The sequence below is a fragment of the Caenorhabditis elegans genome, chromosome IV (assembly GCF_000002985.6).
Source record: "Caenorhabditis elegans chromosome IV".
In the NCBI taxonomy this organism is placed as follows: domain Eukaryota; kingdom Metazoa; phylum Nematoda; class Chromadorea; order Rhabditida; family Rhabditidae; genus Caenorhabditis; species Caenorhabditis elegans.
The window spans coordinates 4810361-4823236 of record NC_003282.8 but is presented as its reverse complement, the minus strand read 5'-3'; the positions used below and the strand labels follow the sequence as shown (position 1 = coordinate 4823236).

The 12876-nt window shown below is 32.3% G+C and overlaps 4 protein-coding genes and 12 non-coding genes across 17 annotated transcripts; 7 read left to right on the top strand and 9 right to left on the bottom strand.

The window, feature by feature from the left end:
- Nucleotides 1-1941: 1941 nt before the first annotated feature.
- Nucleotides 1942-1962, top strand: 21ur-15151. Its single transcript, NR_053153.1, has one exon.
- A 143-nt stretch (nt 1963-2105) lies between these two features.
- Nucleotides 2106-5851, top strand: H06H21.8 (CHK kinase-like domain-containing protein). Of its 2 annotated transcripts, none has more exons than NM_001028083.5 (6): nt 2106-2354; nt 2510-2596; nt 3353-3661; nt 4137-4260; nt 5074-5333; nt 5568-5851. In NM_001028083.5, exons 1-6 carry the CDS (start codon nt 2163-2165, stop codon nt 5604-5606), a joined length of 1011 nt encoding a protein of 336 aa, NP_001023254.1. In that variant the 5' UTR covers nt 2106-2162; the 3' UTR covers nt 5607-5851. The 2 variants fall into 2 exon arrangements, with proteins under 2 accessions (NP_001023254.1, NP_001023255.1); NM_001028084.5 differs by having other exon boundaries at nt 2116-2354; nt 5521-5849.
- On the bottom strand, nt 2628-2648 carry 21ur-14699. Its single transcript, NR_053152.1, has one exon.
- 21ur-10653 lies at nt 3130-3150 on the bottom strand. The gene has a single exon (NR_053151.1).
- On the bottom strand, nt 3244-3264 carry 21ur-8787. The gene has a single exon (NR_053150.1).
- On the bottom strand, nt 3974-3994 carry 21ur-6623. Its single transcript, NR_053149.1, has one exon.
- On the bottom strand, nt 4889-4909 carry 21ur-6355. Its single transcript, NR_053148.1, has one exon.
- Nucleotides 5832-8752, bottom strand: srw-94 (G-protein coupled receptors family 1 profile domain-containing protein; the record flags this gene model as incomplete). Its single annotated transcript, NM_001356920.2, has 7 exons — nt 5832-5962; nt 6013-6142; nt 6477-6730; nt 7749-7875; nt 7921-8199; nt 8384-8602; nt 8658-8752. The coding sequence occupies 7 exons, from the start codon at nt 8750-8752 to the stop codon at nt 5921-5923; spliced, it is 1146 nt and encodes a 381-aa protein (NP_001343673.1). The 3' UTR covers nt 5832-5920.
- On the top strand, nt 5974-6291 carry H06H21.36. Its single transcript, NR_132460.1, has 2 exons — nt 5974-6133; nt 6188-6291.
- 21ur-9795 lies at nt 6384-6404 on the top strand. The gene has a single exon (NR_053147.1).
- Nucleotides 6807-6827, top strand: 21ur-6241. Its single transcript, NR_053146.1, has one exon.
- On the top strand, nt 6808-6828 carry 21ur-13337. Its single transcript, NR_053145.1, has one exon.
- Nucleotides 8753-9019: 267 nt separating the features above from the next.
- On the bottom strand, nt 9020-9040 carry 21ur-9902. Its single transcript, NR_053144.1, has one exon.
- A 167-nt stretch (nt 9041-9207) lies between these two features.
- Nucleotides 9208-11162, bottom strand: srw-95 (G-protein coupled receptors family 1 profile domain-containing protein; the record flags this gene model as incomplete). The annotated part of the gene is made up of 7 exons (NM_001356919.2): nt 11008-11162; nt 10742-10960; nt 10302-10580; nt 10128-10254; nt 9803-10050; nt 9300-9429; nt 9208-9249 (listed from the first exon to the last, which is right to left on the bottom strand). Exons 1-7 carry the CDS (start codon nt 11106-11108, stop codon nt 9208-9210), a joined length of 1146 nt encoding a protein of 381 aa, NP_001343674.1. The 5' UTR covers nt 11109-11162.
- On the top strand, nt 9636-9656 carry 21ur-13615. Its single transcript, NR_053143.1, has one exon.
- A 91-nt stretch (nt 11163-11253) lies between the features above and the next one.
- On the bottom strand, nt 11254-12303 carry eif-1.A (Eukaryotic translation initiation factor 4C). Its single transcript, NM_068249.7, has 3 exons — nt 12202-12303; nt 11870-12154; nt 11254-11822 (listed from the first exon to the last, which is right to left on the bottom strand). Exons 1-3 carry the CDS (start codon nt 12299-12301, stop codon nt 11557-11559), a joined length of 651 nt encoding a protein of 216 aa, NP_500650.1. The 5' UTR covers nt 12302-12303; the 3' UTR covers nt 11254-11556.
- Nucleotides 12304-12876: the final 573 nt, after the last annotated feature.

Here is a 12876-nt window from a genome sequence, read left to right as displayed (position 1 = left end):
TATATTTTTATCAATTTTTAAAAAAACACCCGTACAAGCTATTATACTTTGATTGACAGATTCTGGTATTTTTGACTATGCTGAAGAGTTTTATGAAATAATTAAGAATGACTCCATATGATTTTTCAGGACTTTTGAATTTTTGAAAAAATCAGCTTTATCATAATATTATCAATTTTTAAAAAAATACTTCCGTACAAGCTATTATACTGTGATTGACATATTCTGGTATTTTTGACTATGCTGAAGAGTTTTATGAAATAAAAAAGAATGACTCCATATGATTTTTCAGGACTTTTGAATTTATGAAAAAATCAGTTTTTTTTATAATTTTATCAATTTTTAAAAAAAAACTTCCGTACAAGCTATTATACTTTGATTGGCATATTCTGATATTTTTGACTATGCTGAAGAGTTTTATAAAATAAAAAAGAATGACTCCATATGATTTTTCAGGACTTTTGAATTTTTGAAAAAATCAGCTTTTATATATTTTTATCAATTTTTAAAAAAATACTTCCGTACAAGCTATTATACTTTGATTGACAGATTCTGGTGTTTTTGACTATGCTGAATAGTTTTATGAAATAAAAAAGAATGACTCCATATGATTTTACAGGACTTTTGAATTTTTGAAAAAATGAGCTTTTATATATTTTTAAAATACAAATACTATTTTCAAGTCATTAATTCATTTTTTTTCCCAGAAAATCGATTTCCGCGGAGATGGTTGCTGGCTGGAAATGGCTGAAAGACACAACGAGGAAAAACAACAAGCTAGCCACAACACCGTCAGAGGTCTACAACCGATTAATGATAATTTTCATATATTACGATTTTTGCTTAATAAATGCGCTTTACCTGTGAGATGTGATAATCACTACACCACGAGACCGCTGATTTTTTGCTCCAGCTTGTTCCTACAGTTGATTGTGGAAACTGGATTTAAACATACTTATTATTCATTGTCACAAATTTCCCCACGAAATTACCATAAGCCAACACTAATTCCTATGATCGATGTGCCTATTTTTTATTGATCTATGATATTTTCCGGTGGTTCTCCCTCTATTTGTTCAATTTTTTAGCTAGGAAACAAAACACAATTCACTAATTTGTTTCTTATCTCCTCTCAAAATATTATTGACAGTTTACATTCGGTTTTCAATTTCAAATTTTATATTTTATCAATCAAGGTAATAACAAAAAATGTCAAATTTGGTTTCCCATTTTTCTCTCTGTATCCTATCTCTAAGAATTGCGACAGGGCGGAGTTTAGAGAGTTTTCACGTCACAGACAGTTTGATAAAAGATTTTCAGGTTTTGATTCCAATGGTTTTAGTTTAACTTTTTTTCATATTAGTTGCGTTTTTTTTTAATATTGTAGCTTGCAATTCTCTGAATCAAGTGCTCATAGTTGGATGGGTCTCGCCACGAAAAAAGACAATTATCGCTTTTTAACACGGTTTTCAAATGAAAATTCGACAATTGAATAACTTTAGAAAAACTTAATTAATTCTTGCTACCAAATACACATTTTATGCATTTTTGTGCGGTAAGGCCCATCTGAATAAATCCATGCCCTTTAAGATACGAGATTCAGAAAAACTTGATATAAGAATTCATTTCAACCACTTTTTTCGATCACAATTTGTCTAGTTTAACCAACCCAGTTCTTTGATTAAAACGGAAACATATTGTTATCAAATTAGGAACGTTGTGTCTCAAGATAATTATCAAATTGTTTTAAGTTTTTCGTACGCAATATCTTTCGAAAAAAAACCAAAACGACTTTTTTATTGTATTGCACTGGCTCATGAGTATTGAGACATGAACTGAACTGATTCCTTTATTTATGTGAAATATGAAAAATATTTTACAAGTAGAATTTATGACATTTCAGCGATTTCATAAAAGAATTTTCATGCGTTTTTAAAAAAATCAAAAAGACGTTTACCATCTAAATTCCAAAACCACGTGTCACCAATGTTCTGATCGTAGTTTGTGATTGACAGACATCAGAAAAGCATTTTCTATAAACCTCCGCTTATCACTAGTTCAAGCTTCAACTCCGACTCTTCCCCATTCTAGTCTTATCGCATTCCACCTCTTTTTGCCCTCTTATTTCTGAGTCTGAGAACTTTTTGTTTGAGGTTTAGAAAATGAAAGCCAAGCTGAAACAACTCCGTCGCCTCGTGGAAAGCTCGTTTCCGGAGATTGAGAATTTTCATGAGAAGGTCGACGCAAGCTTCGAGAAACTTGAAAATGCGAAGAGCTTCTGGTCGGAAATCTATGTGGCACACTTGAAAGTGGTGGGGGATGGAGTCAAAGTACCGGAGTCGGTATTTATAAAAGTAAGTTTTTTGCTAAAAAGGCAAAATGAGACTAACGACTATAGTTCATATTAGAGATTATATAAATTATCTGAAACATGATATTTTTTTATTTTCACAAAAAAAAGTCTCAGTATTGTCTTAAATCAACCGCAAATTATAAATTAATACTTCAGGTCCCACGAATCAGTGAAAATGTACTCCGTTGTGAAGACGAAAGCGCAGTAAATCATCTAAACGATGTTCTGTTGTATTACTCGAAGGTACGATCATCTATTAATATTGCATCACTTTTAGAAATACGCACACTCCACACCAGACACTTGCTCTATATTTGTGTGTTCATATTAATTTAATGAAACAGCAAAATTCATATGCGAAACTTTAAATGGAAAAAACTTGTGAAATCACTCCTATAGTTACTTATAGCATGAAATATTATAATTAGGCGTTTTTGAAATTTTTTGGGTGTTTTCAATTTAGAGTGTCGAGTACCTAGTTTTCAATTGTCACAATTTTGAAAGTTTACCGAAAAATAGTTTTCTGTGAGTTTTATATTTTATAATACCTTTTTTTTATCACCCTACCGATTTGAACCTGCTGCACTGCTAAAACTGTTTCAAGAGTCAAAATTTTTTGAAGTTTTGGCAATTTACCAATATTTTGACTGAAATTAAAATTTTAAAGTGTTTAATTATAACATACAGTTGTGTTATAAATGTATTCAATTTTAGTACCACTGACGATACTCTATTTTTATTAACAAAGTACAGAAAATAGGCAGTGGTAGGTACTACTACGAAATAGAAAATTGACAACGTTTAAAGTTTAATTTTTTGTTTAAATTAAAATAATGAAACAGCAAAATTAATACCTAGTTTTTTTTTTTAATTTATTTAAAAATATCGTAAGCCGTAGACTACTTGTTCTATCTTCAATGAATCACTCGTTGTTTCAAAATGATGTATTGCAACAGCAAAATTATTATACAAAAAACCTGATTTTTTAATCAACTCCAGAAAGAAAACCTATTCTACAAGCACTTTGAATACGGATCAATTCCGAATTTCCCATTTCCAAAAGTCTATTTCACTGAAGATATCAATGGAGAAGCAACTGGAGGAATTGTTGCTGAGAATCTTAGTGAAAAAGTGTTTGCAGTTGAACATATTCCTGGATTGAAACATGAACAAATTCTTCGATTAATGGAAGCTCTCGCTGGATTACATAGTTTTTTGATGAAACGAGACGATAAAAGTTATGTGGAGAGTTTTGTGGAAGGAGCACATGGTAGAGAGACTTTTTCCGAAGGAATGCAGAATATGATGGTTGGTTTTTCAGGATTTTTGGTCCTAAAACTGCAATTTGTTGTTAAACTTCTGAAAACTGCTTTAATTCTTGGATTTGTAAATTAACATATATTTTCTGTAGTTTTCTTTGCTGCTTCTTGAAAACCTTAAATATTTCAAAAAAATTAAAATTTGAAAATTTACGTCTTTAAGATAACGACGCTAACTCCAAAAATCAATATTGTTCGGCAAAATAAAATAAAAAAGAAACTTCATAAATCTTACATTGGAGTTACATTCTTACATTGAGTTTACATTCTTACATTAGTCTTACATCTATTTTCAATCCTACAGGCTAATATTACTATATCACTGTAGTTTTTTATTTTATTTTAATTAATACTAATGCTGAAACAGTTAAAGTTTCGGGTTCTAAAGTTTTACTAATTTCTCCAGTTTCGTATATTATTGTATTTATGTTCGTTGTGAAAAAATTAAATATCCATTTTTTCAGTTTGAAGAAGCATTGACATTGGAAAATGTCTCACCGGAAGTATTTGGAAATGACAGAATTCGAAATATCAAATGGTCCTTCGACTATTCTATCAAGAACAAAGCAACTGCGGACGCTATTTCTGGTAAGTTGGGGGCGATGGAATTTATTTTTCAATTACTAGGGAAAATTTTAAGCATAATTATTTAGAAAAAAATATATAAATTACAAATCAATGGAAGTGTTTAGTTACTATAGATGTGAAGTAATCTACAATACAGTGCGTGTATCTGCTGCTCCCTAAACTTTTTATTATTGCAATTTTTGTGTGATTTCGTAAGTAAAACGTAATAAAATTGAGTTCACAAATTTTTATGATCATACCTCGAAAAAAAAAGGAAAATATGTCAATAAATCGAAAAATTGGCCGTGCAAGTTTTTTATTCCACCCAGGGGTTGCCAACCAACCGATTCTATAAAAGGGAACGGTTGGACATGTTCCCGCAATTGTTTTCATTAAAATTTAGTGATAAAATATAGAAAAATATTTGCTGTATTTGAAAATAATTGTTATTTTAGTAGAAAAATCGTCAGAATGTTCAAAAAATTGCCGGTGAAAATTGCTGAAAAATTGTCGGCAGTTTTCACCGGCAATTTTCAACATTCAGACAATTTTTGAACATTTTCTCGGTTGTTCCAAGCCAAATAATAGTTATTTCCAGATAGAGCAAATATTTGTCTATATTAGTTTACATTTTTGGTGCTAAGTAACTAATCATCAAATCAAGGCACAACCGATTGAACCATAAAAATAATTAATTTTATGAAAAATTTGAAACAGTAAATTTTTAAGATTGAAGAAGTTGGTTGATATTACAACTCTTGCTAGAGATTTCAATTTTTGATTGAAAATCTGCAATTTGTGCAGTTGTCAAAAAAAACATTATCAATGTTTCAGCTTTTCCTGGAATAATCTGCCATGCTGATCTGAACGTGACAAATGTGCTATGGAAGAAGGATAGTGCAAAAGATGAAATTTCAGCAATTATTGATTATCAAATGTTATTTATTGGATCAATTGCATTTGATATTATTCGAGTACTTACTTTGGGATTGAACAGAGAAATTCGAAGAAAGATGACTCAAAACTATTTGGATCACTATCATAAAACTCTCACAGAGCTCTCTAATGGAAAAGCTCCGTTTTCTATGGAAGAGGTTAGTAAGCTAATTCAATTTGGCATTAACCTTTTAGGCAATAGGCAGAAAAATGTAAAATGAAGTAATTATTACAATTAAAATTGGTTTCATTCTATAGATGGGGAAAGCTGCAAAAGTTTTGCAAAAGCTACTGTTTCATACGTTGTTCGTACTCAGTTCTCATCATTCATTTACTTTCTTGTAGCTCCTTCACCAATACTCCCTGATCTATCCATTTTCATCAAACTTTAGCTTGTTTGGAATCGCTTTGTACATCAAAATGTATTCTGATGGGACACTTGGAAACCCAGAGGACAAGGAAGAAAACTGCAAAGAGCTGATTGACAGAGCACTGGGAATTGTGGAGGATATCGAGGCGTTGAAGAATAATTACAAGTAAATGATTTGGGGTTCATGTGCTTTACAAATTGAGTTGCAATTTTTTCTGTTTCACATTTTGTTTTTTTTCTTCTTGAAACTCTTTTTAAATAACAATGTTCGTCGTTCCAATTTGAATTAAAGCAATACACTATTTATCTTGATTGATCTACTGGAAGAAGTACAACTTTTAAACACAATATTTCTATTATCAAATCCCTAATCACTCAGCTGAAATGTGAGCTTACAGCAATCACGACGCGGGGTCTCTGAAATTAAAACAATATGTAAATTCAATCATCTTCACTTTGAAAGTTACATCTCGTTTAAAAATCTTGGACACTGTTCTCCGATATTGTGATGACATCAGGAAGAATATGACGCCTTGAAGAGACGCATGTATTACGAAAAATAAACTGCAAATCTGGCCAACTGACGTGGCAAGTCTCCTGAATTTGAATTGTTGGAAAACAGTTAACGAATTATTTATTCAGAATTTGACATGAAACAGTTTTTTCTAACAGGAGTGTTCACTGTCAGAGTTTTCAAAGCAATTTTTTAAATCAAATTATATAATTTTTGGCGCTGTATCAAAGCCTTTTCTCATAAACTTTTCCTCCGTTTCATTATAGATGTAAATATTACTGTTTCAATAAATATGTAAATTTTCAGTGGTCAAAGAAGATTCGATTCTAGTACATGTTTTTTAGATTTATAGTAATATTTGACAAAATTTCACAATTTCAATTGACAAAATTAGTATTTATTTAAACAAACCCTCACCAGTATCCCAGGTCAGTATATCCAAACTGTAAAACTCGAACAATTCCGCCTGGAACTTCAATAACAAACGTAGAGACAGTCATAAATACCACTAGCCCCGTGGTTCTTTCTGTGCTCGCAACTCCTTGTGAAAATGTTTCCGGGAAATTTCCGAGCCGTGTAGTTGAATTGAGCATTCTCTGGTGATCCTTGGCTTTACGGAGCTCAGCAATGAGAAGAGTGGTTAGGATTGGAAGAAGGAAACATGGAATCAGCTGGAAATATTTTTAATTAATTGGAAAATTATGTTTCATATCGCTCTTGTATGATCTGAAATTTGACTATGGACAATTCGTTCGCGGTATTAAAAGTGGTGTAGTCGGATTTTTTTTATTTCTTTATTAGACTCAAAATTGTCTGAAAACACCGAATTTCATAATGAAACTTCTTGAAAACTTTTCCAAAAAAAGTTATGGCCTCTCGAAAAATGGCCTAAAATTAGTGAAAATTTGAAATTTGACCAACTTATCATTGTCGCAGCGGCTGGAAACAATTTTTTTTTGAAATTGTCGTCTAGTTTTGGGTATACAGGTCGATTATCTTGCGTTTTCAACTTTATTAAGGTATTTAAAAGTCGATGGACGAAGAGAATTGGTAAAAAATTTGACAATTCTCACTCACTAATTTTAGGTCATTTTTCGAGAGGCCATAACTTTTTCCTCAATAGTTTTTCAAGAAACTTCATTATGAAATTCGGTGTTTTCAGACAATTTTGAGTAATAAAGAAATAAAAAAAATCTACTACACCACCTTTAAGTGTTTTAATAAAGTTACCATAATAAACGAAATTGAACAGCTGTTTTTCTTGAGCACATTTCGGGGAATTATGTTTTTTGTGTTAGAGGTTTTGTGTTTAAGTTAAATTAATTCTTATCTGTGTGTTTTATGTCAAGTTGAGGAAAGATGTAATCCTCTTTGGACCTCCTTCACTTGGGTGCTTCCTACTTTAAAAACGAAAACTGCTGGTCAAATCCGAAACCACGTATTCAAATATTTTTGTAACTACACTTTCATTCAAATTTCTCAAATATTGATAGCAAAAAAGCAGAAAGTAAAAAAATAATCGACCGCGCAATTGCTTTGGTATTTCGTAAAAAACTAGAAATTTTTGAAAAATCTTCGTATGGAATCGTATTGAAAAAACAAATAAAAGGAGTCAGGAGCTATGGTAATTTTGTAAATTTAATTTATATTAATTGAACTTAAAAATGGAGGGTACAATTAATCACTTACCTTTGAAAATGTACCATTTATGAGTTGATAAACTTTTCCAACCAGCCCGTCATTGGCTGTGTACACTTCCGACTGCACAAGATTATAAATATTGAGTGAAACAGTAAAATTAGCAGACTTTGAACAACTGAAACTTAGATCAATCAATAATTATTTTAAGTTATATAATCACTTATTCAATGGCTTCCAGTCTCCAATTTTTACAATATCGTATCGGAAATAAAATATAAAAGTGAGAGGGAGACTTAGAGCAAGTGCTCCCATAAAAATGTAAGCTCCAAACTTTGAAAGTGTGACTTTTCGAAATGCACGTCTAGTTGAATACTTCATAACTATCCAGCGAATTAAAGCCATGGCTACGCTGAGCCACGTGGAACATCGACGAAAAAAATCATTGATTACTATATTAATCCAGTACATATGAAATGGTGGAAGAGATAAAGGAGGCTCACTGAAAAAATAGGCACAGTAGGTAGATCAATTGTGGAAATTTTATAAAAATTACTCCGCCAGGTTAAAGAACATAAACAAGTAGTACAAGACAATCGGATTAAAAACAGAAATAGGTGGAGCCTATTTTTGATTTTTATAAGGAACATCGATAACTGGCCTATATCTTTTAGTGGTAAACTGACCAAGGTTTCACATTAAATTCTATCATTAAATACAAAATATTATAAAACACAGAAGCCACCATTGCAAGTATATCACAAAGAGCCACTCCCATCATTATCAAAATTACTGAAGATTTCAAAATTGATTTTTGAGATAAAACGAATAAATGGAAAGATGTGGTAAAAACGCCAATAATGGAAAATACTATATTCAAGGCAATAGATGGATGAACAAAATTTCTGAAACAAAAATGAAATATGATCTGGAATTTAAGCTGAAAAAGCTTCAACTTACTCGACGGTTTTTAGAAAGTGATAAAGTTGAATTTTAGTCGCATTATCATAACTTGGAAATGCTGAAGTCGCTAGGTTATAGGTATTCTCATCCATTTTTTTTTGGGAAGAATTACCAAATTGAACGGAATAATTTTTAATCAATGCCACTTGCATGTGTGCTGTTGTTATAACAGCAGTTGTTTCACCTGTCGTTTGGTGCTGAAATTTGAAGCTTGAGCTTCAGGAATTTTGCTCAACAAAAAAAAACAAGGAAAATATTGAGTCAGTTAGTATTGTAAGCGGGGAGACCTTCGAAAAATAGTATTGCAGCCATATTAATAGAAGAAATACGGTATATAGGTTTTATAAACATGTCATTTTCTAAAAATCATTTTGTCATGAACAAGTCTCATAGATTGTTCTGTTATTATAAATATAGTGAAACCGTCATCAAATGTTAAAATATTTCACTTCATCTTTACACTATTTCAATTTGAGTTTATTTTCCATTTTTCGGAGGACAGTTAAATTTCTTTTTAAATTAAAATATCAATAAAGTGGAATTGTGATCAGGTGTAGCTAGAGCTGACTGCAATGATGATGGGTGGTCGCTGGAATAAAAATAATTTGTAACTTAATGAGCCCAAACTTTGATGGTTACATCATTCTTGAATATTTTTGAAACTGCCCTCCGATATTGTGATGACATCAGAAAGAAGATGGCGCCTTGAAGAGCCGCGTGTAGAACAAAGAAGGCACTTGAAAATTGTGCAACGGAGGTTGCCATTCTCCTGAAAATTTTGATTTCTCAAAAAAAGAATTCCCACACAAATATTTCCAATTATTCTATCACGTTATCACTTAAAATCTGAAAAAAATTGGAGTCCATCAATGCATTTGAACTAAATGTAGATCCCTTTTTTAATAGGGTTAACAAACCAGAATTATTACGGTTTCACTAAATGCATAAAATTACAGCAAAAAAGTGGAAAAATGTTAATCCTTTGAAATTATATTCGCTATAAACATGTCGTATAGTTTGTATTATCATTATAATTAAGAACAGACGATAGATTAAATATGTTTGTTTAACTTTCGGGTGGCATATGTTTTCATTATTTTCAAATATTGCCAAAATTAATTTCTAATTATTCAAACCCTCACCAGTATCCCAAGTCAGTATATCCAAATTGTAAAACACGAACAATTCCATTTGGAACTTCAATAAGAAATGTAGAAGCTGTTATAAATACGACTAGCCCCGTGGTTCTTTCTGTACTGGCAACTGACTGGGTTTCATTGATAATTACTGGTCTTATAGTTAAATTTAACATTCTCTGGTGATCCTTGGCTTTTTTGAGTTCGACAATAAGCATATAGGTTAGAACTGGAAGCAGAAAACATGGAAACAGCTGAAAATTATTTTTATTTTTAGGAACCAAAAATTAGTTCTTGGTTAATTGCTTTAGTAAAAACAAAATTATCCCACTTTGGAAATTGTTCCATTAATCAATTGATATACTTTTCCTACAAGTCCATCGTTAGCCTGGTAGACTTTGGATTGTACCAAAGTGAAGATAACACGAGATTCTGGATAACTCGTTGCAAATGTGCAACTGAAAGTGTATTTTTAATTAGGCAAAGGTTGTTAAATCTGGATTACTTATTCATAGGCTTCCAGTCTCCAATTTTAACGATATCGTATCGGAAATAATATATTACAGTTAATGGAATGCTTGATAACAACGTTCCAATAACTAAAGTGAATCCGAATTTGGGAAAATTAACTTTTCGAAATGCTCTTCTCGTTGAAAACTTCAAGACGATCAGTCTGATTGTGGCCATAACTACGCTGAGCCACGTGGATGTTCGACGGAACAAATCATTAATTACTACATTGATCCAGTACATATAAAAGAATGAAAGTGGTGCAGGTGGTTCACTGGAAGTGGAAAGATGAGTTGATTTAACATCGGGTTACAAAAGTCAAGTACTGTTTACTACGTGATCTCTTTAACTACGATTTAACCACATAGATCTTTTACTACGTTGGGTTACTGTAGTAGTACTGTGGAACTAAGCTTTTGAATAAATGTACTTTACCAGGGTTTCACATTAAATTCCAAAATCAAATAAAGATAGTTATAAATAATAGAGACAAACATCACTAATATATCACAAATAGCGATTCCTATCATTATCAAGATTACGGACGATTTTAACATTGAATTTCGAGATAAAACGAATAAATGGAATGATGTTGTAAAAATCCCAATTGATGAAATTACAATATTAATGATTATTGATGGATGGACAAACTTTCTGGAATTTGACGGTAATATTACGGGATTTTCAAAGCTAAAACTTGCTCAACAGCTATAAGAAAGAAATATAAATCAATTCTAGTCGCATTATCATAGCTGGGAAATGCAGAAGTTGATAAGTTATAAAGAAGCACTCTGTCAATCATTTCATTCAAATTCAGCTTAAAATAACTGAAATAAATAATTTTTACTATATGAATACACGTGGCCGCGAGTTGTGACATTTTGATGCAAATGTTTCACCTGCTTTTCGGTTTGAAGGTCGAGAGTTGTGTGCTGCTTTAAACCCATAACAAGAAAAGTTTATCAGAAAACAATATAAATGAAAGGAAAATAGTGGAATACGGGATAATTTGCAATAAATGAGTTGTTTCATCAAGTGGTGTCCGATGGACCGAAACCTTGAGGTTGTGTTGATCATCGGACACCACAATCGAATTATTTCACTTTGTAGCATTCAAGTAACGGAATTTCGGGAGACAGAGAAGATGGGAAGATAATGTCTGAAAAGGATCGAAAGAGAAACAATGGATTTTTAGGGGGAGAAAGAACAGAAACCGGGGGAAACAATTAAAAACCAATAATTTAATCAATTTAGCGTCTCTTTCCGTACTTGTTCTTGCCACCACGATTTCCGCCGCGACGAGTGTCCTCTTTAAATCCACGACCAGCTGCCAAGTCCTCTTCCCGAATATTGTCCGAATCATCTGAATCTTCGTCTGATTCCTCTTCAGAATCATCGTCCGATTCTTCTTCCTTATCCGATCCTGCCTCTTCGTCAGACTTCTCCGAATCACTGTCTGATGAATCTGAGTCAGACTTTGCTTCTCCGGCCTCTCCCTCGTCTCCGACGTGATCCACTGAAAAAAAATTGAACTTCATTAATTTTCAGCAAAAATAAACTTACAGAACTCAACCTCTCCCTCGTCTTGTTCATCGTTCTCATTGAGCTTGGCGTTTTCTGGGATAAGTCCCTCGTTCTTCAAACGGCGAGCTTCATCTGGGGTGTACTTCAGAATAACATCTCCCTTGTCGTCTTGATAATCTCGGAGACCGACGAGAATGATATCTCCCACGTTGATCCAAACCTTCTTCCTCAACTTTCCACGAATATGGCAGACACGCTGCTTTCCATCAAAACAGAACACTTGAACACGACCGTTACCAAGCATTTTTGAGACTTGTCCATATTCTGGAATTAATGCTTTTGTTTTTCGGGAAAGAAGTTATAAAATCTACCTTGTCCCTCCTCCTTGAGGTCGAGCTCGCGCTTCATGAAGTCGTTCTCATTCTTTCCTCTTCTGCGATTCTTTCCTCCCTTTCCCTTATTCTTCGGCATTGCTGAAAATATTACGAAATAATTTGGAAAGTTGAAGTTACGAGAAATACAGAAGCAAAGAGGACTGCAAAAATTGTAGAAAAAACAAGAACATAAATATGCATAAGGTAATGTCAGATTTCAATGGAATTTAACAAAAAATTAAGAAGAATGAGTATACTATCCCAAAATAAACAGTTTGCTTGGATTTCGTGAGTATTTTGATGAAAAGTGATTTCTAAAAATTGGAAATAATAATTTTATCAGCGCTTGAGATTAAAATTATGTCGTCAATCGACAAAAATAAACAAAATAACAGAAGAAAAATTTCAATGAAAAATCGACGAAAATGTGGAGTGCACAGAAAAGTGGGCGGGGTTTGCTATCGCAAGAGCGCGGCGCGAGGTTACGTAACTGCGGACTTGGCGACACAATTTACGACACTCGCTATTTTTATTTTTTATTTTGCTTATTTTTTATTTTTCTCTCTAAAATTTTGTTGTTTTAACGAATTGTTTTCGGAAAAAAGTTATTCAGAATCAAAGATTACTTCATAGAATATAATTATTGTCCAAAATATAAAAGAATTGTAAGAT

Excerpts from the sequence above, each read along its gene's own strand:
- eif-1.A (NM_068249.7), bottom strand. The coding sequence starts at position 12,301 with ATGCCGAAGAATAAGGGAAAGGGAGGAAAGAATCGCAGAAGAGGAAAG. Across the intron at positions 12,155-12,201 it reads CCTCAAGGAGGAGGGACAAG|AATATGGACAAGTCTCAAAA; the intron begins GTAGATTTTATA and ends CATTAATTCCAG. Across the intron at positions 11,823-11,869 it reads CGAGGGAGAGGTTGAGTTCT|TGGATCACGTCGGAGACGAG; the intron begins GTAAGTTTATTT and ends ATTTTTTTTCAG.
- H06H21.8 (NM_001028084.5), top strand. The coding sequence starts at position 2,163 with ATGAAAGCCAAGCTGAAACAACTCCGTCGCCTCGTGGAAAGCTCGTTT. Across the intron at positions 2,597-3,352 it reads TTCTGTTGTATTACTCGAAG|AAAGAAAACCTATTCTACAA; the intron begins GTACGATCATCT and ends AATCAACTCCAG. Across the intron at positions 4,261-5,073 it reads AACTGCGGACGCTATTTCTG|CTTTTCCTGGAATAATCTGC; the intron begins GTAAGTTGGGGG and ends TCAATGTTTCAG.